The 26738-nt window shown below is 35.9% G+C and overlaps 1 protein-coding gene across 1 annotated transcript in view; it reads left to right on the top strand.

Moving 5' to 3' along the window:
* LOC144265677 (uncharacterized) overlaps positions 1-26738 on the top strand; it is a 58913-nt gene that overhangs the window by 20457 nt on the left and 11718 nt on the right. Inside the window, exons 14-22 of the mRNA XM_077818515.1 lie at positions 436-545; positions 1263-1353; positions 4907-5037; positions 8019-8128; positions 9530-9698; positions 11276-11380; positions 11696-22525; positions 22940-23091; positions 25765-25924. Coding sequence (XP_077674641.1) covers positions 436-545; positions 1263-1353; positions 4907-5037; positions 8019-8128; positions 9530-9698; positions 11276-11380; positions 11696-22525; positions 22940-23091; positions 25765-25924 — 11858 coding nt within the window. The remainder of the gene's footprint in view (positions 1-435; positions 546-1262; positions 1354-4906; positions 5038-8018; positions 8129-9529; positions 9699-11275; positions 11381-11695; positions 22526-22939; positions 23092-25764; positions 25925-26738) is intronic.

Raw genomic sequence — 26738 nt, 5'->3', positions numbered from 1 at the left:
TACAAATACAGCAATTTCAGCTGATGTCTTTATCGTACAAATTAGTTGTATTTTAACCTGGCAGATTGAACTGAATTGTAATTTGGCAATTTAATTGGCTGCATTTTTGTTGTAGTGTCAAAATATAAATCCCTCTTTTTTATTTTTCAGTCTTTCTAAAATGCTTCTGAAGAAGTAAAATCATACTTCAATAGACTTCTGAAAGAATTACATGAAAATTATTCTTATATTCTGTGTAACATTGTTGAGGGAAATCACAAGGTGAATGCTATGGATTGCTCCGATAATCTTATTCCTGTCAGTCATTCATAGGGACTTCAGTCTGTCACTGATCTCTTTGTATCTAGTATGTGTGTCATGTGTAAATGTAATTGCTTTCCTGTGGCACAAAACTGATTGAGGATGACTGGTTCTTTCCTGGCTGCTCTGATCCAGCCATAGTCTCAGGGCAGCAGGAACTGGAGGAGGAACTGACTACAGTTCAAAGAACTGGCAGGCTGCAGCAGGCAAGAAGGAAGAGCAACCAGGCCAGCGGGAAACATCAGGTAGGTTGGTAGAAATAAGAAACACATTTTACCTATATGTTAATCAGGGACATTAGTAATTCTGTTATTTATATGGCACTATAAATATGCATGGTGCTTTACAGCTGAAAGAAAGATACAGTTACAAAAATATAACTGAAGGACAGGATGCAAAGAAGGGTTTACAGAGGTAAACAAAACAAAGGTGTATATAGCCATAAAGGATACAGGTAAATTCTAGTAGCATCATAGGTTTCTTTCAGTTATGAAATTTACATGTGTGTCATTCTAAAGTCATTAAGAAACTTCCCATGGAACAACACACATGCTGCAAGTTAAGCCAGCATTTAAATACCTTAGTGAATCAGGGCTGTTTTCAGCTTAAGAACAACTTTTACTTATTTTTCTTGTCAGTGGGATGATCTCTAAAGAGCATCAATTAATTCTGGTGTCCCTTGGGGTAATCATTTATGTTGTTTCTTATAGATGTTTGTGATCTTTATCTATTAATGTGTATGTAGGGTTAGGAGAAATCAATATCATGCTCATATTTTACAGGAAAAAAAATTCTATATTTAATTACCTCTGATATCTCAAACTTAGATTCGTTAGCAAAGTTCGGCCTTAATACAGAAGTCAGTCATATAATTTTAATTGCAACTGTCCCTTTTGACAACTGTGTGTGTACCTTAAGTACGTCTTTTTTTATTGATCTCTGCTTTCACGTCCTGTGTGTAGGAGGAATACAGCTTTGATAGAAAACAATGCTTTCAAGAGCTGAATGTCACCTTGGATAGCACTGATTCAGCTGAAGGAGAGAACATGGGAGGTTGGTGGCCAGAGTATGCTTCTCCTAATGCAGGTGTGATAACCGCTAGACCGTTTATTAAAGCATGCACAGCATCTGTATTTTGTGTTTGTTTTTGTTTTTCAAATTTAACTAACAACCCATTTTGTGGTGTATTCTAATCTTTGTTGAATTTTTTTTTGGCTTGCATTTTTTTCCATTTCATTTTGAAGCATGTGCGTGCTGGATGAACTGTCTAGTTTTGGTTCAGAACTAGAGCACAGTCATGGTTTAACACCTGGAACTCTCCCAGTCCTTGTCCCCATCAAAATGTATTGTCCTGTATGGTAAGATTATATATATATATTTTTAAGTTATTAGTCTTGTTCTTGTTGAAGTGGCTCCACTTTATATAATCTTGTTTTCCAACCAAACCATTATATTCCACTTTTGTGTCATTTTAGTTTTAAGATTAAATGCTGATGTGTATATGTATGTCCATTATTTCTTCCTCTATTTTTATATCTGTGAAAGATAGTAGTTGTATTTTATTGGCAGTTTATCAGTCAAGTCCATGTGTTCCAAGTGTTTCTTTAGTTATGATAAAAAATCAAGAACTGTTACTGGCGTTTCTTAGTGCTGTTTTGCAAGGGTCTACTACAAAGTAAATGTATAGTCCCAGGACACGTTTGTTAGAAACATTACGTTCACCCTTTCATCTACATCTTTCTCAAAATAATAATTTAGATTAGGTGAAAAGTAACCTTGTATCAAAATAAATTTACAGCTATCATAAGTAATGGAATCTTCAGTTTAGAAGAATAGTTTTCAAACATTTACACACACAGAGTATCTTGGTTTTGAAATTTTTTGAAATATAGGATTTTTTTTTAATTCGACAGATAAAGTTTTAATTGAAAATCTCAACTATTGAAGAAAATTGCAGCCATTTTTGTGTGGTGTTCTCACAAGTCAGCTGATTTTTGCTTTGGCATTCCGAGTAGAAGCTTGCAAGGTTGCTGGGTAGGGAACTGGAAACATGGTACGAAAATGAAGGCGTTTTTAGTGTTTGGGACAGATACTTACAGTTTTAAATAGCCCTGATTTAAAATCAACAGCTTTTTACAGCAGGTACTGGTTTAGACCAGAAGTTGTGAGTACAAATGTGTGTATTAACTACTGCAACACACAAATGTTGAGCAGATAATTCAGTTGTACTGTGAAATGTCCATTGTCATCATCCTAGCTGGTGGCTTTGGAGCCATATATGCCCTCTTTATCATTTAAAAATATTATGTAGATACAGTGTAATAGTGAAAGATCCATCTTTATTTGCCTAATACCTCTTAATTACATGATTATTATCTTTAATTCTGAATCCTGACCTGTTTGTAGTGAACCATCAATCCAGAGTTTTGTTTTGTTAGCTTATTGATCCATTTAAAAAGCATCTATTTTTTCATATGGCACTCTTAGGTAAAACTTTTTTGAAGAAGCTAATAATCTGTGCCATCAGAACTGGCTGCTTTGTGTTTATCGAGGAGATTATTGAACAAGAATAGCATAAGGAATATGTAGATGTGAAACCCTGATGCTTCTCAACTAGAATGAAACTTGACCTGAAGAAATATGATAGAAATGGAAGGAAATGTAGTTTGATTGACAGTTTTACTTAATTGGTGTAAGACTGGAAACGATTTTGTCTCAGTGTCTTAGTTTGGCTGCAGAATGCATTGATTTAAATCAGTGATTTAATCACCAATTTAATGGTTATTAAAATCAGCAAGCAGGAAACCTTGATTTAAATAATTGATTTAATTGTGCTTTGCATGTGTACTTTATTTTCCTATAGAAAGGTTGAATCTCGTTAGTTGATAACCATTAAAAATAGTGATTTGCAGCTAAATATAGCCTGTACATTAAATTCGGTGTTTTTGCGAATCAGGAGGATATACTATATTTATACATATTTATTTAAGTGGTTATATAGCTTACCCTACATTTATACAAATTCTTAATATTTACATTTTTATGTTAGAAGATGATTAATTTTTTACTTGTGATGTGAATTGATCTATTTGAATGGAAATTCAAATTTGATTTAAAATGCACAAAAACAGCATTTAAAACTTTTTAATTAAATAGGACTACCTTAAGTGCTAGATACATAAACTTATTGATCAGTAAAAAGTTTATCAGAACATGTTTCACATTTTAACACTAACTGATTTAGTAAACAAAGGAAGTCTTATCTGTAGTTAGTGAATTTAACTGATTCTTAACTCTGAATGAACTAGTCATTGAACTGAACCGGTTGAATAAATTGAAATGAAGAGTGGCTGCTGTAAAAGCTGGTTTAACACTTCCGCAAATTCTGATTCCAGATGCTTATTCAATGACTTCCAGCAGTTCAGTGATTTGACTTTTAACGGTCGGCAGCAAACCATGTACTGCTTAATATTATTTTTGTATTTAATTTGAATTACTTTAATAGATTGTCAATTTCACATTTAATTTTAAATAGGTTTACTTTACTTGTTTCAATTTTTTTATTTAAATTAAGTCAGATTTTTTTAAAAATATTTTAATTATTTTTTTTTATTATTACAGCATGTTAGTCTGTAAAATTGACCTATGCTGATGACAGTCCTATCTGGAAGGTGTTGCCTTCTGAACTCCCAAAGCATTTCTTAAACCATCATATGGCTTTGTCTGGCTAATAATATACCGGTGCACAAGGGCTGCAGTCTCACTCCTCCTAGAGCACTGTGCAATGGTTTGAAGATGCCACATGTCAGTTATCATTTACTGTGTTTTCCTGTCTAGCATGGATTCGCTCAGCCACTCATCATTCCTACCCCACTCTCCATAAGGCAAAACTTCCAAATGTGAGAATTCCAGAGGCAAGGTGGGTGAGGTGATATCTTTTACTGGGCTGAAAATAAAAGGTATTGCCTCACCCACCTCGTCTCTCTAACATCCTGGGACTGACACAGCTGCAGCTACACTACATCTAACAAATATGAGCATAGTCCTTGTACAGGATAGCTAATTTTAGTCTTTGCAAAGTCAGCGTACCCAGTGAATATTCCTTTGTCAGGTCTGCTTTAAAATAGAATTGCTATATTCTGTTGAACAGATGAGCTCCCAGCTTTTGATAGTCCACTTCAATTGGTATAGGTTAATGGTGCTTAGAGCTGGAAGCTGCAAACAAACAACTTTACTCATTTGAGTAAAATTATTCAGTTCACAAACATTCACAGGATTTGGCCCTTTGTTTGTCCAAAGCAAGATAACTTTGCTAATTTTTATAGGGGATCTTGAACTGTGAACTTAATCCCATTACTTGAAAAGTTCAGGGAGTATTTGATCGTTAAATCCTTTATAAATATGATGACCTGTTTTTCAGAGGTGCTGAGCATCCATAAAATTCCCACTGAAATCCAGGACCTGCAGGTGCTCCACACCTGTGAAAGTTAAGCCAATAATGGTGTGGGTAGTTGCTAGACTTCCGTTATCTGACAATTATATACATGTGAAACACGTTGTTTGGAACCGTTCTTGAAATAGATATTTTTCCTTTGAAACTGTGTAGGTTTGCGGACAGTAGTTGAAGAGTTGGAATTGGAAAGAAATCAACTACAGGAACAAATTCTATTCCTGGAGGAACGTTGTCAGGACTTGGAAGACAGATTACAGCTGCAGGGCAGAATGGAATCCCTTCAGGTGATCTTTTATATTTGTGTTAGGAGCCAGAGCTGATGTAGGGAGAATCATTTAGTGTTCTCTTCATATTTGGATGAAAATAGTCTCTAGTAAAGCAAAAATGAAGATTAACAAAAGATTCTACAGTATATTTTTGTACTTCAAAAATATTGTGTAGGTAATATTACAGTACGATGTACTCCTACTATATTGTGTGGTATTGAACAGTGGAAAACTGCACCCATTTTGCTCACTGCAAGGAAAAGTCACACACATTTCTTACCCTGCAAAAACTGAAAAATATCTTTGAAAATAATTATTCAGTAAAAAAAATAATGTTTAGACGCCTGTAGCTAGTGGCAGCAACATGTTGAAATTCAATATCATTTTTGTCATCAACAGTATAGGGCCTGTTTCAGAGGTCAAGAACTTGATTCTTTTGTCACGGACACAAATGTATTTTCACTTACTCTACATCTGCATTTTAGTAGTTACTTCTGGCTTATTCTGGTGTGAGTGAGGAATCAAGGCCTAATAACTGCTTATCTTTAATATCACTTCTAATATCAACACTATATCATTTTCTCATAGTCTAAAGGAGGTTGCATAATACTTCATAGTCAGAGAAGTTAAAGGCTAATAACAAAATGAAATTATTGAAGTCAGGGAAGGGCCTGTAGGTGAAGGGAGGAGAGAGTTTTTCTAGATGGAAGCTGCAAAAGTGGTAGAGCAACCCCCATATTTATGAGAGTTGCAAGCAGAAGACACGTGTAAACCAAGATGATATAGCAGATGGCAGGCAAATAGGGTGTGAAGTAAATACACATGGAAATCTAAAAAGTAGGAGGACACTATGGAGAATAATTTGAACATTCACTTTTGACACTTGAGTAACTTACTGTGTCCTAAAAAAGAAAGGGAGTACTTGTGGCACCTTAGAGACTAACAAATTTATTTATTATTTATAAAATAAATTGGTTAGTCTCTAAGGTGCCACAAGTACTCCTTTTCCTTTTGCGAATACAGACTAACACGGCTGCTACTCTGAAACCTGTTACTATGTCCTGTACAGAGTAGTTGATCTGTATTATTCCCTGCCTTGGTAAAATGGTTGGTAGTATCTATTAAATTTTTAAAAACCCATAACTTTGCTGTGTAAGGATTTTAATTTTAATTTATCTACTCCACAAAAGGGTGTAGTTATCCCTTCATGTTTAAAACCTGGGTGTGAGTATGCTTCTGATGTTTAGCTACCAGCCTACAGAGAGATACTGGCCCATTTAATTCACTGGCAAAAGTTGCATGGACTTCAGTGATGTCAGGATTTCACCCCAAAAAGATTGAAGATTGAAATCACAATAAATTACACCTTCAAAGTATAAAGGGAGTTTCTTGGCAGCTAATGTCTCTATTACCCTTTTTTAATATGGTATGGTATTTGGGTTGTTACGGTAACTGCTTACTATTTTTTTTTTAAAATCACAATCATTGTTTCACTTATTAATGACTGTTTCTAGAAACCTCCCAAAATCAATCCGTGAAGACACCAAATGAAATAATAAATTAAAAACTTTCAGTCCAAACAGATGTTTTAAAAGTTTCTTGGTCCATAAATTATTTTGTTTCACAATTTCTGAAGCTTTCAAAATGACATGACTAACTTCTCCCTAAAACTCCACAGTTGTAGTATATATCTAATTGTTCCTTTACCTAGTAAAAAGCATATATTAAATTACTGTTTTGTTTTTTTTCACAATTAAGTTGTTTATATTAAGAGGCAGACAACCTTATGTTAATATTTCAGAATCTTGTAACAAAGCCTTTCAATACAGGTAACATTTGGTGTAGAGGAAGAAGGGCAGCCATTGAGGGCTGTACAGGTGTGTTCTGCCCACTCCAAAGTGATAGCATATTTTCCCTAGAGTTGACAGGTTTGCTATATTGTTTGTCCTGCCAACTCTTGTTGGTGATTTGGATTTGTGTGTGTTGCTTTTGGTTGTGGTTGCTGGGTTGTTTTTTTTCCTGTTTGTTTTTTGTTTTGCAGTTTTACTCATGAACTGGTGCAGTGAAGTTGGCTAGAATAACGGAGTATTACTGTGTTATAAACTGTGTCAATGGAGCTTGCTTTATTTTTCTTTTCACCTCCTTCCACAGATTATTTTGCAGTCTACTGCATATTGCTGGTTGCCTTTGATCAGAGCAACAACAAAAGTGTAAAAAGATCTGCAGAGAAACAGTTGGAATTCATTACTGTGTTCAAACCAAAATGGAAAATGTTTTCAATCAATGAGCTGTCTCTGGTGTTCTCCTTTTAGAACTTGTCTTCACTGCAACAGTTAGCTTGAGTAAATGCATTAGAGTTACTCCATTCAAGTTAGTCAGCTTTGAGTGAGAAAGGAATGAGAGCAGCCACTCTGAAACAACACTCCAGCTACCCAGAGTGACTTGACTGGCACCACAAAATCGTTAATTAGCAGCTGATGAGTAGTAACTCCAGCTGCTGAATTCCCATTTTATTACTAGCATCATCAGCATTCAAGCTTCAACCAACCAACTCCCTTATGGGTCAACTAACTCACCACTTAAAGCACCACTTTACTCGATCTAGAGATTTTGGGTGTGGACAGGAATCGGGTTAGGGGCAAAATGTGAGTTATACCTCAAGCTAACAATGCAGTGAAGGCAAGCACAGAAAAATAAGCTGCTTTCACACAGTACAAGTATGTGTGTTTATTCTTTTTTTTTTGTGTAAAGTGTTTAGAGTCTCTTGAGTTTCATGTTATGATGGAATAACTAATGGAGAAACCTCTCAAAGGTGAGTAACATCTACTGTTTGAACCAGTAATATTTCAGACCCTAATTGGTAATCACTAATATGCTAGAACAGTAGTCTTTACAGTGTGTAGAATGTGAAATGCTATGGGGCAGATTTTCAAGATGTCTATTTTATTGCCATTCTGGATTTGTGAGCTGTAATCATGTTCACCATTGGTTTGTTGCAGAGTGAAAATGAACGTTTGCAGACCCAACTCAGTCAACTGCGTACCCAACAAATGCGAGATGCAGAAAAGCACCAAGTGCTTGTTTCCAGTTTGAATGAGCAGCTTAAAGGGTAAAACAATTTTTTAAAAACATTCAGTACAGGACCAGTTGCAATTATACACGTCTCTTTGCAGCTTTACATTTACATTTGCAGTGAAACATAAAGAATATAATACTTTCAGAAAGCTGGAAAATAAGTCTTGATTTCCACTACAATAGTAAAATCAGATTATTTCTGGATTTGGTTATTTTTATTGAAGTGTACATATAGTGAATTCATAATAATATAAATTGTAGTTAGAAAATTTTTAGGGCTGTTGATTAATCACAGTTAACTCACGTGATTAACCCAAAAAAATTAACTGTGATTAAAAAATGAATCACGATTAATTGCACTGTTAAACAATAGACTACCAATTTATTAAATATTGTTGATGTTTTTCTATATGCAGATATATCAAATATATCAATTTCAGTTACAACACAGAATACAAACTGTAAAGTGCTCACTTTATATTTTTGGTTACAAATATTCACACTGTAAAAATGATAAAAGAAATAGTATATTTCAGTTCACCTCATACAAGTACTATTGTGCAATTTCTTTATCATGAAAGTGCAGCTTAAAAATGTAGGGTTTTTTTGTTACATAACTGCACTCAAAAACAAAACAATGTAAAACTTTAGCGCTTACAAGTCCACTCAGTCCTACTTCTTGTTCAGCCAATCACTAAGATAAACAAGTTTGTTTACATTTATGGGAGATAATGCTGCACACTTCTTAATAACAATGTCGTCTGAAATGAGAACAGGTGTTCGCATGGCACTGTTGTAGCTGGCGTTGCAAGATATTTACGTGCCAGATGCACTAAAGATTCATATGCCTCTTCATGCTTTGGCCACTGTTCCAGGCGACATGCTTCCATGGTGATGACACTCGTTAAAAAAATAATGTGTTAATTAAATTTGTGACTGAACTCCTTGGGGGAGAATTGTATGTCTCCTGCTTTATTTTACCCACATTCTGCCATGTATTTCATGTTATAGCAGTGTTTTATTTTTGAATGCAGTTTTTTTGTACATAATTCTACATTTGTACGTTCAACTTTCATGATAAAGAGATTACACTACAATACTTGTATTAGGTGAATTGAAAAATACGATTTCTTTTGTTTTTTACAATGCAAATATTTTTAATAAAAATAAATATAAAGTGATTACTGTACACTTTGTATTGTGTTGTAATTGAAATAAATATACTTGACAATGTAGAAAACATCCAAAAATATTTAAATAAATGGTATTCTATTGTTTAACAGCTCGATTAATTTTTTTAATCTCTTGATAGCCCTAAAAATTATACATTGGCTTTAGAAAGTTAAGACTGGAAAATAACGTGCTCTGTTTTCAAATACTACTTAATTAAATGAACATTGAGTATTAGAGTTCTAAATAAATATTTTCTTGCTAGATTAAGTGATAGAAAAAGCTTCCTTGAAACTTCACTTGTGGAGAAGGAACAAAAGCTGTTGAGTACAACAGAAAAACTGGAACAGATTGAAAATTTGAGGAAGTTACTTCAAGAAAAAGATCTTCTGAACAAGGAACTTGGTGAAAAGCTTGTGCAAACTGAACAGAAGGTAAGTTGAACACATGATGAGGCACTGAACATAATTACTTTTGGAACAATGTTGAATTTAAATTCAGGCAGCCTTCTTTTGCTTTGGAATCTAATGTTTTTTGTAAAAGTCTTGCAAAGAATTAATAGATATAATGAAAGAAAATATAATCCTGTTATATTGGGTAACAATTTCCTAACTGAATGCAAGTTTTAAGCCTTTTTTTAAAATGTGTCTTACAATTTGAAGTAAACGTCAATATCTGGAAAAGGTACAGGAGTGACAACACTAGCAACCTGAACCCTTTTATTAATGATATATTGGATGCATACATTCTGGGAAGTGATATGGCAGTCTTCCCAAGATTGCCATCTCAATACACTCCACCTCTTCCGAAGCTCCTCCTTCATATGGGGGAAGTAAAATAGTTAAATCTCCCTGCCTATTCAACTTTGGTTTCTTAGTTGAGGCTGCTAACATGGATGCTAGTTGTGATTTTGGCTCACTTGGAGCAGTTCATTTCAGAAAGGCCACTGAATATCTGTTGGATGGTATAGGGGCAGGGTTCCCCTCCAGACTCCTCTTCAGGTCCTTGGACTGTTTTTCTTTCCCCCCATGGCAAATGCCCAAAGTGTTCCTGAAGCAAACAGAAAAGAAAAGTCCTTTGCCCTCTTTCTTCCCATATGGGAGAGGGGAGGCCATGGGAAATTGAAAAGAAGCAAGGATGAACTAGAACTCAGGCAGTCTTCCTGGGTCAGCCCCTTGAGCTTAGTCTATCCAGGGTCCCCCTCTTCGTGGTGCGTGCTGCTCTGAGTCTGTGTCCTGTAGCTTTGGGAGCAGTGAGGCTTGTTGCTGTCTCCCTTTCAGTGGGCCTGAACAACAACTCGGTTGTTGAGTTGGGGTAGCCTTCTCCCTGTTCGCTGCCCCTTCCTGTGGCAGGTTTTCCCTTTTAAGCTACCCACCCTCCCCAACCCACCCGGCAGAAGAAGCATTGCAGGTGCTCTTTGTTGGTGTTGAACAGGCCAAGTGAAGCTTTTTCGTCCCCTATCTGTGTGAGGGTGTGCCCTTTCACAGATGGTAGTAACTTCAAATTACCTCAGCCATCTTGAAACTGGTGACTTGGAGGTGATGGGCTCAATATCTCGTTACTGATTCCCTGACCCATCTAATCCTATCCCATTTTACATTCCTTTTGAATAATAATTTGTGTTCTTGTGAATAAATTTTGTTTTGATGTTTTTTGAATGAGATGTAAATGACCAAAATTTTGACTTCCTGGTCGTATTCCAATAATACTATTGTCATTTTTCCTATTTAGAAACTTCTGCACTTTCAATTGAATGTGGTATTACTTACTTACTTGTGCTGAACTGTTGTCTGATGTTGCTGTGACTCATTATACAGTTGCTGTGCTTTATCCGTACAAATCTGTGTTTCATTGGTCAATTATAAAAGGTCCCTGTGTGTAGACTGTGTATCAGTTTCTTTGTAAATCAGAATTATGTAAACTTAAATTCAGGATTGTAACTTACAGACATGCAGGCATTATTTCTTTTGTGTAATTACATATCTCAGTGAAAATTTTCTTTTATGCTCAGTTGGAGGAAGTCTTGAAGAAGTACAATGCATACGAAGTGGAGTGCACAGAACAGAAAATAGCTGTCAGTGATCTAACAGGAAAAGTTGCCACATTTAAAGAAAAGGTAACTCGTTAAAGTGATGTGGAAATTGTTTTACATGTGCTTAGTTTGGCTTGATCTATTATAATTGTCTAGCAGAATATGTAAGAGTTAAAAGTGCTCACCATTTAAACTTTTTGGAATATGAAAGTCATCCTAAAATAACTCGTAGTTAATTTGTTACTCTATCATTATACAGGTTTTTAGTTCAAGCATTGTTAAATGAGACTGATTACTTAGCTTTGGGTACTGGTCTCATAAGCGGGAGAGCAGTTTCCTCTAAAATGCTTTAAGTGAAAGTTATAGCATATTTTGTAACATTGTTTTCTTGATGTTTAGACCTTGAAACAAGATGCCATGGTAGAATTGATGCAACTTGAACTTGCCCAGACAAATGAAGAACTTGACAGATTGAACACAAACCATTTAGAGGAGAGATCTCAACTAATTCAAGACCTCCAGCGACGTGAAAGAGAAATTGACAACCTTAAGGAAGTACTAGTGGAAAAAGATAAAGAAGTGTCTGCCTTCTCTTCCAATATGACTGAGTATTCTGAACAGATTGTCGTTCTAAAACACCAGATCCAGTGTAAAGAAGAAGAAATACGAGAGATGGAAGAAGCATTGACGAAGGCTGAAAGGGAAACCCACTTACTCAAAGAAGTTCAAACAGCTGACATGAGAGATACAAGCATGAAGATTTCTGTACTTTCTGAGCAGACTAATATAATGGGGTTGGAACTGGAGAAATCTAAAAGCCAGACTGAAGCTAAAACAAAAGAAAACGAGGAGTTGATAAGGCAAATCAGTGAGAACAGCATAACAATTAAGGAGCTACGTTCTGAAATCAAGTCCAACAGGATTACATACCATAACAAGCTCATGGAGTGTGAGTCACAGATTACTTTGTTGAAAGAACAAATTAATAAAACTTCGGAAAAACTACAAGAAACTGAGGCAAAACACAGGGAAGAAACTAAATATTTGAAATCTCAGCTTGATGAAAACAGCTCTATAAAGGAGAAACTTAAGAGTTTGCTTAAAGAGAAGGAAAACAAAGAACAGAGTTTTGAGAAGGAGTTAAAATCAGTTAAAGATTTATACAACAAACTAGTTTTGGAAGCTGCAACTAAAGATGAAGAATTGGCTAAGTTATCCACACAGCTTGCAGAACATACTGAACATCAAGAAACAGTTTTACAAGAGAAACTAGAGACGATTACATCGTTAGAGCAAAAACTTCAGATTGTTGAGCAGCAAAGTGAAGAGACTAAACATAAATTAATTGGAGATCTGAAAGCCAAAGAGATGCAATTTGAAGAACTTAAGAACCACGTAACTGAAAGACAAGAAATAGTTAGTAAGATGGAAGCAGAGACACAAACAATTATTTTAATTAATAAGCAGTTGCAAGCAGCTCTTGAGGGGAAAGAAAAAGATTTGTCAGAGCAAATAAAAGGAAATGAGGGTCTGAGAAATATCATAGATGCTGTGGAAAAAGAAAAGCAACAATTAGTCAGTGAAAATGAGAGTTTGTCCAAACTATTGGACATGAAGGAGTGTGAGCTGTTGAAGAGAAACAAGGCTGTAGCAGAGATGGAGAATAAGATATCTGTCAGTCAAACAGAGTACCAAAAAACACTTTCAGAGCTAAATTATGATAAAGAAGTGTTAATGAAAAAGGTTGAGCAACTTTCAACACTTGTAGAGCAAAAAGAAAATTCAGTTACAGAGCAGCTGCTAGAGAAAACAAAGGAATGCAATGTGCTAACCAATCAGCTATCTGAAAGCAGGGAGCTGACACAACAGTTACATGAACAAATACAATCATTTGTCATTCAGTTGAAGGATGCTGAAGACAGAGAAGTAGAAAAAGAAGAAATGCTAAATAATAAGCTGACTGAATGTAACACGCTACTCCAACAGCTCAGCCAGAGTGAGGAAAAAATATTATTATTACAGAAACAAATTCAAGACATAACTGTAGATTTTGAAGCTAAAGAAGAACAAATCCTTAATAATGTTTCCTTACGTAAGCAAGTAGAGGAAAATAAAGTTGATATGGAAAAGTTAGAGAATGAAGTTCGAAAGCTTAAGGAGGCAAATATAAAGTTATCTCAGTTGCTGGAAGAGAGAGCTCTTACTATAAAAAATCAAGATGTAGAGCTTGAGAATCTACATAAGCAGGTTGCTGAGAGAACTGAAAAAAGTGCAATGTTAAATAACCAAGTAGAACTACTAAGGAAAGAAGGGGATGTGCTAAAACATGAAAAGGAAGACATTTCAGTTATATGCAGCAAAAAGTCAAGTGAATGTGCTGATCTTCAGTCTCAGTTGACGCAGCACCAGTCAGAAATTGTGTCAGTTAAGCACCAAGCACACATACTAAACCTAGAAAATGAAAAATTGAAAGTAGATGTTGAAACAGTTAATGCTGCAGTAATGAAAAAGTCAGATGAAATAACTGCCTTGACTTCACACGTGTCTCAGCAAGATTATAATATTTTAGCTTTGAAGCACCAAATTGATAGCCTAACCATTGAAAATAAAAAATTAAAAATTGGTGTTGAGGAAAAAGAAGCTCTCCTTTCTGAGAAGGAAGCTTTGATTCAGCAAGTGAAAGAAAAGAAAGTGGCAGGAGAAGGGCAGCATTTGAAAATAATTTCAGATTTGCAAAACCAGGTACAAGCTTTGAGCTCTGAAACCAGTCAGCTTAGACAGGCAGCACAAGAAAAAGAGAATGAATTTAAGAAGCAAGCCCAAGATTTAAAGTTGTTTAAAGATAAATCTGAGGAATCTGATTTGCTTAGATTTCAACTGTCTGAGAATATGGAGATAATTTCTGACCTTCAGTGTCAGCTTAAAAATATGATGGAAAAAACAGCAGAATTGAATCAGTCAGTTATACAGAAAGATGAGTCTTTAAAGCAAAAGATAGATGAATATGTTAATTTGAAAGCACACATTTCTGAAATACAGGAGTCTTCCTGTATGCAGCAAAAACAGTTTGAGTCTTTGACCTCTGAAGCAGAACAGTTAAAAACAATTGTTCTAGAGAAGGAATTGGCTGTCAATAATGCCATATTAGTCAATGATAAATTGAAGACAGATCTTCATGACAAAGAGAGAGAATGTGAGGTCTTAAAGAACCAGGCTACAGATCTGGAAGAAGTCACACTAAAACTAGAAAAAGAGATAAATGATCAGAAGAAAGTAATAAATGATATTAGCCAGTCCATGCTAGAAAAAGAATCTTCTCTTGTAGAAAAAACAAGCCTCCTCAAAAAGCTAAGTGACAAATCTAGTGAAGATGAAAAGAAGATACAGTTAGTTTCTCAGCTTCAGAGTCAGATGCATGAACTGACACAAGAAATACAAAAGTCCAAAGAACTGGCACAGGAAAAAGAAAATGCTTTCTTATCTCTGCAGGAAAAAATTGCAGCTCAGTACGAGCAAAGAAACACACTTAATGTATCACTTAGTAAGAAGGAGGAAGTTATAGCTGGGCTACTTAATTCGTTAAACAAAAAAGATGTCAGTATACAGCTGGCAGAGAGCAACATTTGTGCTCTTACTAATGAGATAGAGATGCTTAGAGAGGAACTAGAGAAAAGTGCTGCAGCTGTGAAAAGCCTTACTAGTGTTTTGCAGGAAAAAGATGACAGTTTTGCTATTAACCAGAAGAAAATTGATTCTCTGACAGTTGACCTGGACTCTGTAAAACGTGAACATCAGAAAGCACAGGACCAAATAAATATATGGAAACAAGATACACAGCAAAAAGAATTAACTTTACAGACTCTCTATATGCAATGCACTGAACAGGCTAAAAATATTGAACTTTTAAAGTCTGAGCTGAACAATGTACGTTCCAAATCCTCTCAAGACTGCCGTGACAGCGCTCTTTTAATAGAGAGATTGCAGCAACAGGTGGATTCTTTAGCAAAGGAGAAAATTCTCTTACAAGAGACTATTGATAAGTTTACTGTAGAAAACAAAGAACTTATTACATACCAAAATCAGTTACAGCAAAAAACAGAAGAACTACAAGAAATTCATGAAAAACTAGAAGTCACTGAGAATTACTCAAGAATGCAGATAGATGCTGTCAAACTGAAGATGAAGAATGAAAAAGAGCAGTTACAGCTGCAGGTTAGTGTGAAGGGTGAAGAAGTCTCTGAATTAAAGCTTAAAATTGAAAAGTTAGAACAAAGTCTAATTGAGTCAGAAAACAAGTGGGTAACAGAATTTGATAGGGCAACTCAGCAAAATTCCATTCTTAAAGAGCAGCTGAGCAGTTTAGAAAGTGAAATGAAACCAAAGGATGGTAAAATCCAGTCTTTACAACAAGAACTGGATGTTATAAAAGAGGAGCTAACTGAAAGCCTATCTGCATTACTTAGTAGTAGACACTTCTTCAAAGAAAAGGATGTAGAGACTTCAGATGTTGGTCAGCAGGTTAGTAGTAGTAAAACTAAACTGGAAAAATTCTCTGCCATGGTATCCACTATTCTGAGCAAAGAAACGGAAGGACAGGAATTTCAACTGCTTCTTTTAGAAAAGGAGAAAGAAATGGATATTATAAAAGATAAGTTAAAAAGTATGCATTCGATAGAGAAAGAAAAGGAGCTGTTGCAGAATGATCTTGAAAAGGTGAAGAATACCTGTCATTCTGAAATTGAATGTCTATCAAAAGAAATGGCCACTGTCAAAGACACGTTGTATAAACAACAGTCTTTTGTGGAAGAAAGAGAAAAATTATTAGCAGAAATGAACAAGGAAGTTAAATTGCTTCAAGAGAAGCTACATAAATCAGAAAAAGAACTCCAAATCAGTCATGAGAAGTTGAACATCGAAGGTAAAAAAATAGTGTGTCTCCTAGAAGAAATGGAGAAAAAAGACCTGAGTGTAGAAAATTTAACTTCACAGACTGACCAGCAGAACGACATAATTTCTGCTCTAAATCAGCAGCTGAAAGAAAAGGATTGTTTTGTTGCTCAAATCGTGGAATCCATGTCTAATGAAATGAAGAAGTTTTCTGAAGAGCGAAGTATATTAGACACCAAACTACAGCATCTGGAAGCTTTTCAGAGTAATTCAGTAGAAAATATTAATAGATTATCCCAGCAACTTGAAGATTGTAAGACAGAACTGCAACATAATCAGGTTAAATTAAGCAACAAAGAAACTGCATTTAAAGACTTAATGAGTGAAAAAGAGCAGCTGCAGTTTAATCTTGAGAAACTAGTTAAGGAAAAAGAGATCCTGAAAAAGAAGCTTCAAGCTGCATTGATAATAAGAAAAGACCTAATGCAAAAAATTGGAAAACTTGAAAGGATTGGACAGGAAGAAATAGAAAAAGAGCATAAAAAAACAGAGGAATTATTGAAGAGGCTTGATGAGTTAACACATCAGTTGAAACTTGTTGAAACACAAAATAAAGATCTTGAGTCCCATCTTGAAACTCTGAAGCAACAGCTGTTTGAGAAAGATTCCAAGATAAATAACGTGAATGAAAGTTTTTCTGCCAAAGTAACCAGTTTGGAGCAGCTTGAGGTTATAGTTGCAAAGTTAAAAGATATCCTTGCTGAAAAAGAAAAAGTATCTGAGCAAAATCTAAAGTCCATGCAGGAAAAGGACTCAATGCTTGCCCACATGCAGTCTGTACTTAGTGAGAAAGAGAGAGAATATGGAGAGGAACGTTCTCAACTTCTTGAGACTCTTGAAAATCTCAAGGCTGAAATTGTAGACGAGGAGGAATTATTGAAAGATACTGATTTGGTAGAATCTTACGCTGGGGACATTGGTAATAATTCTGTGGATTTCAATAATGAAGTTAGTCAGCCAGGTCTATTAGAAGGAGATAAAGAAATCCTTCAAAAAAAACTTCAGGCATCACTTTTAACCTGGAAAGAAAATATTAAGAAATTACAGAGAGAAAAGAGAGAATATGCTAAACTTGTAGCAGAATTTGATGAACAAACTAAAGACTTTGAACTCCTCAAAAACGAACACAGAGCACTCCAGGAAGTTCATCAAAGAAAGTGTAAAGAATTTGATTGTAATCAGTTGCTAATATACTCTCTACAGAAAGAGTTGGAGTCTCATGTAGCAGCACTTCAAGAACAAGAAACTATTGTCCAAAACAAGTTGGAATCAGATGAACAAAAATATGAGATTCAAGATGTGTTAGGAGAATCAGAACAGGCAGTGTTTGAAATGACAATGAAAGACAGTGAGTTAGAGAAACTAAGTAATGACTATGTAAAACTTTGTGAAGAAACAAAAACATTAAAGGATGAGTTGAGAGAGACCTCAGTTGAACTTGGTGAGAAAACAGAAGAAATGGTAGACTTGAAGAATTGTATGAGTCAGCTGGAACAGCACTATGAGCAACACAAAGACAGCCTGTACGTAGAGATAGGTCAACTGCGAGAAAAGTTGGAAAAATCTGAGACTGAGGTAATGGACCTTAAAACTATGATTGAATGCATGAATAATGAGAAGGAAACTGTAATTAAAAAGAGTGTAGAGGATTGCAAGACTATCCAGAAGGAATCTGAAAAATTGAAGGTTGATCTTCAACAAGCCAATATGCAAGTTGCAGAAAAGAATGAGGAAATTAAGGAACTGCATTGTACTCTAATGGATTTCAAAGATAAGTTTGATCAGGAAAAGGAAATACAGAAAGAAGCTGTGCAGTTACAGCTCAGTTTACAGGAAAGCCAGGAAGAAGCCAAACATTTTAAAATGGCCTTTGAAGACATGAAGATAGAGAGAGAGGAGTTCATCAACAGTTTGGAGAAATCCAATGAAGAATTACTCAATATGAAAAAGGAATTAAAACATTTCAGCAAAGAAAACAAAGAACTGTTGATGGAGTTAAGTATGCTACGTGAGAAGGCTGTAGAAGCTTCTGAAGTTAGTAATACTATGGTATTATACAAGAAAGTTAAAGATGAAAATGCCACTGACAAGGAACTGCTACAGTCACATTCAGAAATTAATTTGCTCCAAGGGAGATTACAAGACAGAGACATCTGTACTCAGTCATTGGAACATGATCATTCTGGGAGAGCTAAGCTAATAGAAAGAACAAATTATCAAATTCAGAAACAAACAGAAACAACTCCAGAGCAGATGGAGAAAAATATAAATGTGGATGAGTTTCAACCACAAGAGCAAAAGAATGCTGTCGATGAAAAGTCCAGAGAACGTCTCCAGAGAAAGCTCCAAGCAGCCTTAATATCACGCAAGGAAGCCCTGAAAGAAAACAAATTTTTGAAAGATCAGATTGACAGAATAATGTTAGAAAAAGAAGAACTGACCAATAAAGCATATACCCTGGAATGCTTGTTGTCTGAACTTGGCAGAGAAAAACAAAACTCAGATACTATTTCTTCATTGTGTGATGAGACCCTTGTTTCTGAAAATGCTAGACTGTTAACTGAAAATGAAAACCTAACTGCTGCATGTGAAAGTCTTAAATCTACCATGGAGACTATAGTTCAGGAGAAAGAGGCTTTTTCTTTCCAACTCAATACCTTAAAAGATTCTCAGACAGTTGAATTAACAGGATGGAAAGCTAAACATAATGAATTAAAGCAAGAATATGAGTCACTTCTGCAAGCCTATGAGAATATCAGTAGCAAAGTAGCAGAAATGAGGCAGGTTATTGATGTCACTAGAAAAGAAAAACAAGAAGCTATTCACAGATTCAGTGAAAGGGAATCTGAAAAATATGAGCTTGAGAAACAGCTTCAAGAAGTCATTAATGAAAACAAAGATATAAAGGACCAATTGAAACGATTTGCTGAATCCAAACAATTGGAAATTGATGAACTACAGAGTGAAGCAGAAAGGCAAACACGTAAACATGCGTCAAGGATGGAAGAACACCAGCATCGTTTTCATGAAGCTGCTCTGCAGAGCAAGCAGCTAATGGAGGAAAATGAGCAATTGAAACACACTTCTGAAAACTTAAAGCAGGCTTTAGAGAAAACTGAGAATGAAAATGAGGTCCTTCATAATGACATGAATGTAACTAAATTAGCTTTGGAAAACCTGCAAGTTCAAATGGAAGTGTCCCAGACTGATATGCAGTCTAAAATCAGCGATGTATTAAATGAAAGAGAATCATTATTAAAGCAGATTGCTTTGTTAAATGATGATATTTCAGTAAAAGAGAGAAATATGCGCATCCTAGAGCAGGAGAGAGAATTGATTTCAGAAAGAGTTAAAGAAACTGAAGAATTTTTGGACCAGAAAAACAACTGTCTGTCAAAGTTAGAAAATGAATCTAGAAGTCTTAAACAAGAAATTGTTAGTTTAAATGAGAGAGTTAAGATTTTAGAAGATGACAGGTGTCTTCTACAGGAAGAACTTGAAAATGTGCAAGAAACTTCTTACAAAGTAAAAAATGAGAGAGAATTTCTGGAGACAGAGTTGCTCAACCATATAAAAAACGTGGATCAGCTGACAGACAGGCTGAAATCTGCACAGTTACAAAACAGTTTGCTGATTCAACAGTTGGAAGACTTAAAGGCAGAGAAATGCAGTGTGATTAGGGAAAAAGAGGAACAACAGTTGCATCTTGTAAAAGCATTTGAGGAGAAAGTGAAATGTGCCCAGAGGAACAATAGTGGTACAAAAAACAAAACCAAAGAATTGCAAGAACTCTTAAAGGAAAAGCAGCAAGAAATTAACCAGTTGCAAAAAGATTCTATTAAATTCCAGGAACTGATTCTGGACTTGCAAAGATCTGTGAAATTATCACAGTCAAGGAGTGAAAAATTTGAAAAAGATTTAAATAATACCACAGAAAAGCTTGCCAAGTCAAATGAAGAAATACACAATCTGAATGAAAAGCTTTCTTCCCAAAAAGCTTTGCTGGATGATTCAAAGAGTGAACTGGAGAGGCTTACAGCTGAGAATTTAAGTGGGAAAAGAGAACTTAAGAAGAAAGAAGACCAACTACAAATTCAAAGGAGAGAATGTGAGAAAGAATTAGAGCTTGGCCTGGAGCAACTGAAAACAGTTCACAAAAGAGAATGGTTGAACCTTGAGGAAAGACATCATGTTCTTCAGAGGGAGAAAGACAGGGCTGTTAGTGAGCTTCATCAGTTGCAAGAGGAAATCAACATTAAGGACTCTCAAAACAAGAAACTTCAAGCTGATTTGAATGCAACTTTGGCCAGATTAGCAGCTTTTACAAAATGTATGTCCTCTCTTCAAAATGACCGGGACAGGGTAATTGGTGAAATGAAAACCTGGGAAATACAGTTCAAAGAGGTTATTCAAAATAAAGAGAAACAGATGGATGACAGTAGTAAGAAAATAATGTCCTTACAAGAAGAAATGAAGGACAAAGTGGTTCAGATACAGGAACTGAAGATTAAGTATTCCATGTTAGAAGAATCCAAGAATGAAATGCACTTGTGGCAAAAATCTGTAGATACACAACACTACAGTGAGCTGTGTAGAATAAAGGAAGAAAATGTGACTCTTATCAACAGACAACAAGAATTGGAGTTTGCTCTTCAGTCAAAAGAAGAAACTTTGCAAGCACTGCTTGAAGAAAATAATTCTCTTAATCATCTTATAGAGAATAGTAGTGATGCAGGAAGAGAGATAAAAGCATTGGAAAGTAATTTTGCTAGAAAAGAACAGGAATTACAACAACTTCTATTTGAAAAGGAGAAGACCCATGCAGAGTTGGAAAAACAGATTGCCATTTCTCAGCAAATGAAGGTAATGCTGAACAACAAAGATACAGAAATTTCTCTACTGATTTCTTCTAAGGGTGGGGAGATTTCTGGATATCTAACTCAGATACAGACTCAGCACAGAAAACAGATTCATGAGTATGAACAGCAGATAAGGTCTCTGCAAAAGGAGAGAGAACAATCTAATGAAGCCTGTCAGAGGATGGAAAATGAATTGAAAAATCTCCAGATGAAAGCAGACAAAGCAATTCAAGATAAGGCTGAGATTGCCAGTGAAATTGATTCCTTTAAAAAATCAATGTCATCTCTCCAGTATGACAGAGATGATCTCTTTTCTAAATACAAAGATCTGGAGCATCGTCACCAAAATGTTTTAAGTCAGAAAGACAGTCTATTAGTGAATGGTGCTAGTGAGAACGGTGCCCTGAAACAACAATTAAGAAAACTTTTGAATCGGATAGATGATCTTCATTCTGAAAATGCAATGCAAAGTGCACAACTAATAAAGTACAGGGAAGATCTTAACCAAGTTTTGTCACTGAAAGATCATCAGTTGAAAGAGTTGCTTAAACAGCAACTGGATAGCATTAAGAACCTTGAACAGGGAAAAATGGATCTTCAAAAACAAATCAAAGAAATGCAGCTGACTAATAAATTGCAAAAGGAGAGTACAGAATCTTTAGAACATGAAAATCAAAAATTAACTTCCAAAGTTAAAGACTTAGAGTTTCTAATTGCATCAATAAACAAAGAGAAGCTAGTTTCTGAATCTGGAGAGAAACCACAAACAAGGGGGAGCGGGCAACATAATCAGAATAAAGATTTCAAGGCTCGTGTACAACCTTGTGAAAAACTTCAGGATAAGTTTCAAGAAGTCCAGAATGTAGTAGGCAAAAATACAAAAGATGTAGAAGATAAATACAGTATGACAGCATTTGAACACGATGCTAACTTCCTGTGGAAGGAAACTGATGCATCTTCAGAGAAGAGGCTATTAGAAGCACAATTTCAGAATAAAAAATTGAGATCCCAAAATGAGTCCTTTGGAAAAGCTATGACTGCTTTGCAAGATGATAGAGACAGATTAATAGAGGATTTCAAGGTACTTCAGAGTAAATACACATCTGAACTCAAGTCTGAAAAAAAAAGAGCAGATGAACTTGAAGCTGACCTGAATTATTTTAAATCAAATCTCTTCACTGTACTCAAAGAACACGCTTTTTTGAACCCAGTGCTTATTGATGCTGAAAATAAGATCACTCTTGATCAGTTCACTGATGAAATAGAAAATTTGTGCAAGACATTAACCACCCAAGAATTTGAGATTACCAGGCTCTCTTCAGAGTGTGGGAATTATGTTCAGCAGATCGATGCCTTTTCCAAGTCCATGGCTAGTCTTCAGGATGACAGAGACAGATTGCTGCAGGAGCTCAGCAAGTCAAAGGTAGTTCATGAAGCTAAACAGGGCATGGCTTCATTTCCCATTGCCTCTGACAGCATCAATGAGATAAATTATCTTAAGAGCAATTTGGAAATACTTCAGATGGATAGGGAGTGACTAGTAAACTTTGATTAGATGTGTGATGTAAAGTTCAAAGAAAAATGCAAGGAGTTAGTCTGTCTCTTTTGGAGACTTGTGAAGTTTTAATTTACTAATTTAGCAAAATATTAAGAAAAATGCAGGTTGAACAAGGAAAGTACAATTAGAATCAGACTGGTATCTTAGACAACAGGGACGAGTACAAACAAGAGGGGAATGAGAGGAAGCCATGCTTTTACAAATACAGTTTTGGTACTAACAGGGATTTTTCTATCATTAAGATTTTATTCTTGTTTACCAAACCTGTTTTTCATGTAGGCTAAAGAAGGAGCTAGCCTTGCATCTGTTGAGATAGCGAAACTAAAGACCAAGGTAGATGATCTCGAGAGAGCCTTGCATCAGACGAAAGCCTTCCAAGAGGAAACTGAGATACAGATATCATCATACCAGAATGAACTATCTGGATTAAGGTACAAATATTGGATTGAACAAAAAGTATACAGTGCTTACATGAAATAATCTTTAGTGGGATACAGTAGACAAAATGAAACAGCGTTATACAATTACCTGACAAAGAAACAAAAAAGGTTTACAGTTCACCAAAAATTGCTATAGAATGGTTTCCATTACGTGTAACATTCTATTTCTGCGCCGTTTTCTTTTGTTACTCATCAACTTCGTTCCTTTATATCGTGAAATCTTGCTCAACATAAAGGACTCTAATGGGCCTACTTGGGAGCTGAATCTTCTGTCTTGTTTGGTGGCTTTGATATGTAAAATTTTACTTTGGGTCTCTGTAATTAATGTCTTTACTAGGTATATTTCTCCCTAGAAGGTTAACCATTAATCATTTCTATGCAAAAGATGCATTTCCCACAAACAGTAGCTGCTCTAATAAGATGGCTTGAGGTATTGGAAGGTTTGTAAGCTGTGCAAACTGCTCAGCTCAAGTCATGGTAATACTGAATGTCAGCCCAGGTTCAGATTTGAGCTGAATTAATGCTCCAGCAGGGGTTCCCTTGAATTTTGTTCACATCTCAAACTTTTGGAAAACTTTTTGGCGCTACATGGGTATATGTAAACTTTGGACCTGATCCTTTGGGAACTGAGTGCCCTTCACCTCGATAGAAACCAGAGGGAATTTTTTAAATGGTTAGCACCCCTCAGGAGGCACCCCACTAGATCTGAATGTTTGTTAGGATGCCGGTCAGGGTGTATTTCTAGTTCAAGCCTGTGGGAAAGGACACGTTGAAATTCACAGGGTTTTTTTTCTGTCTCTAACTGGCTAAGACTCGTCCATACAATTGGATGTGAGAAATGGATTGGGATGGTTCATTTCAGCAGAAGCCATTTGGACTCTGTGTATCTGAGACTGGTATGCAGTGACCTAGTGCATTTCCCAGCGGTTATTGGAAGCCATCTCATCTTAATGATATTTTGGTTCAAATAAAGGATCTCAGTGTTTTTATAAGAAATAGTTTCTTTCCTTGAGATTGGAGTTCTCCTGTTGCTGACAAGCTGAGGCCCAGCCCCACTTTGGTACTAGTAAATACTTGCCAACAGACATGAATCTATCAAACCTAATTCTAGCAATGAGATTTAATCACTGGGCGATGTGAACGAAGAGTAAAGTAACCTGCCCACCAGTTCCCTTACATAGCTCACAAATGACTTTCAATCTTAAGTGGGGAGGGTTTGCACTCCCCTGATGTCGTCCATGACACTGTTGCCCAGAGATACAATTTGTTTCCTTAGTAAAGTGATTTGAGCCTGCATGAAAGTTATCCAGGTCATCAGGATTTCAGTACATTTAAAGTTTAGTAGACGCCTTCATTATGTCTGTCGTGCTGTATGGAGAGGTTCATGACCAAAAGTGCCAATCTTAGGGAAGACTGTCAAAAAAGCAGGGCAGATGCCCCAAACTGGTTGTGTGTTCGATAATTAGATATCACCAACCCAGTAATAAACATGAACTCCCAAAGTACAACAATAGTCTCATAATGGAGTCATAAACAATCCCTTTGGACACTCCAGTCCATCTTGCCACCCAGGCAGGCTGGACAGTGTGATAAATGGTCATTTACACCAAAGATCACAAAATGCTTAGTTTGTTCCCAGTCCCAAGAGACCAGTCACTTACTCCCGGTAAATCTGTACCTGAGATCTCACACCAAAGACTATGCTTGTAGCCAGTCTTGTGATAAACTAACTAAAGGTTTATTAACTAGGAAAAAGAAATGAAAGAGTTAGTTACAGGTGCAAGCAAGCATCTATACAGAAATGAGTTTGTCTATGATTCAAAACGTGGTAAAGTTGTAGTAATTTGTCAATTCAAAATGTCTTTCAGGGCTAACCCATGCCAAGCAGCATGGGACTCTTTGCTTATTTTTAGAAATCTTTACCCCAGACAGCATAAAAGATTCAGTTTCTCCTTGTCAAAGATTTTTATTCCCTCCACTCCAGAGTCTAAACTGATGGGATGAGTTCATGTGTAAGTCTCTCATTCCTGGAGGTAATTAGGAATGCAACCAACAGGGCTTTTCTCTCCTTTGATGCTACACAATACCTCATTTGGCTTTATTGGGTCATGTAGTATGCAAGATGAGCCCTTTACCTTAATTATTCTTTTCCTGTTTAGTACATTATACAATTACAGAGGATTACAGTGCAAATACTCAATATAACTACACCATGGGCTAGAGAGGTTATAAGTGAGATCAATATATGCAGCATCCTGCAATCATTTTATAAAGTCTAAACATCTGCTTATCAACTTAGCATTTAATATCTATTTTGATAGTGCTAACTCACAGGTAAGCAAGACTGGTTTCCAGCTGTGCATTTCTAAGTGTTCAGAGAGGCCTGGGGCCATGGCTTGAGCTGACACCTGATCTGCCAGCATCACTATCTCTCACCTTGTCAGCAAAGTATGTGCAGTATGTTTTTCCTTGCCTTGTTCTCTAGGCTTTCTAACAGCAGAAGTCTTTGAAGAGATGGAGCATGGATGTGTATTTTCAGCTACTGATCTGTGAGTGTGTGCACAACATGGAGTTTTTCAAAATCAGTGAGGCCAGCTTCATTCTTCACATTAACTTTTATTCAGTATGTAATAATTAACAGCTCGTTTAATATTTTGTGTTCAGAATGGAAAAAAACCTCCTGCTGACAGAGTCCCAAGCGCTACGAAATCAGTACCAGATGGCTGTTGCAGACAAGGACCGGCAGATTGCAGAGTTACAGAAATTACAGCATGAAGTGATTGTTAAGGAATCTGTGTCCATTGGTAGCAATTACCCAATCAAGGTAAACCAAACCAAATTTTTAAAAAAAATCAAACAAACAAAAGCACTTGGTCAATTAATATTTTTAATCTTGAAACCTGTTTCTAGAAAGAGAACTGACAAACTATGAAGTCAGAGCATTGGAGGATAGCAAATATTGTATGTATATTTAAATAAAGCTCAAGGGGTGATCCAGGGATTTACAGATCAATAAGGCTAACATCTGTACCTGGTTGAATCAGTCATTAAAAATAGAATAGTAAAATGTCTGGAGATCATGATGTATTGGGTTTAATGGTTTAAGCAAAGGAAAATCATATCTTGTTAATTTGTAAGAGTTCTTTGAATGTCTCAGTAAAGCAGTGGATAAAGGAAAACTAATTGACAAAATTAGACTGTAAAAAAGTCTTTGACAGGGTACCTCACAAAAGTCTACTAAAAAAACGAAGTGTTTATACACACCTAGCACAATGGGGTCTTGGTCCATGACTAGGCTCCTAAGTGCTACAATAATATAAATAATAAATAGTCATGTGGTAAGAAGCAAAGTATTGTCATGGGTCAAAAACTGGCGAAGAAACCGAAAACAAAGAGTTAGTAATAAATGGTTAATTTTTATCTTGGCCAAACATTAACAGTGGAGTGGTTCAAAGTTCTGTGTGAGGTCCAGTGTTACTTAATGTCTTTATTAACGATCTAGAAAGGGGAGTGAGGCGGGAAGGCAGCAAAATTTGCAGATTATACGAAGGTTATTTAGACCAGTCCAGAGAGAAACTTCAGAGGGAGCTAACCAAATTAGGTGAATGGGTGACACAATGGCAGATGAAGTTCTGTGC

This window comes from Eretmochelys imbricata, chromosome 6 (assembly GCF_965152235.1).
Source record: "Eretmochelys imbricata isolate rEreImb1 chromosome 6, rEreImb1.hap1, whole genome shotgun sequence".
Taxonomy (NCBI): Eukaryota; Metazoa; Chordata; order Testudines; family Cheloniidae; genus Eretmochelys; species Eretmochelys imbricata.
Note: the sequence above shows the minus strand (reverse complement) of the source record. Positions and strands in the feature narration are given on the sequence as shown.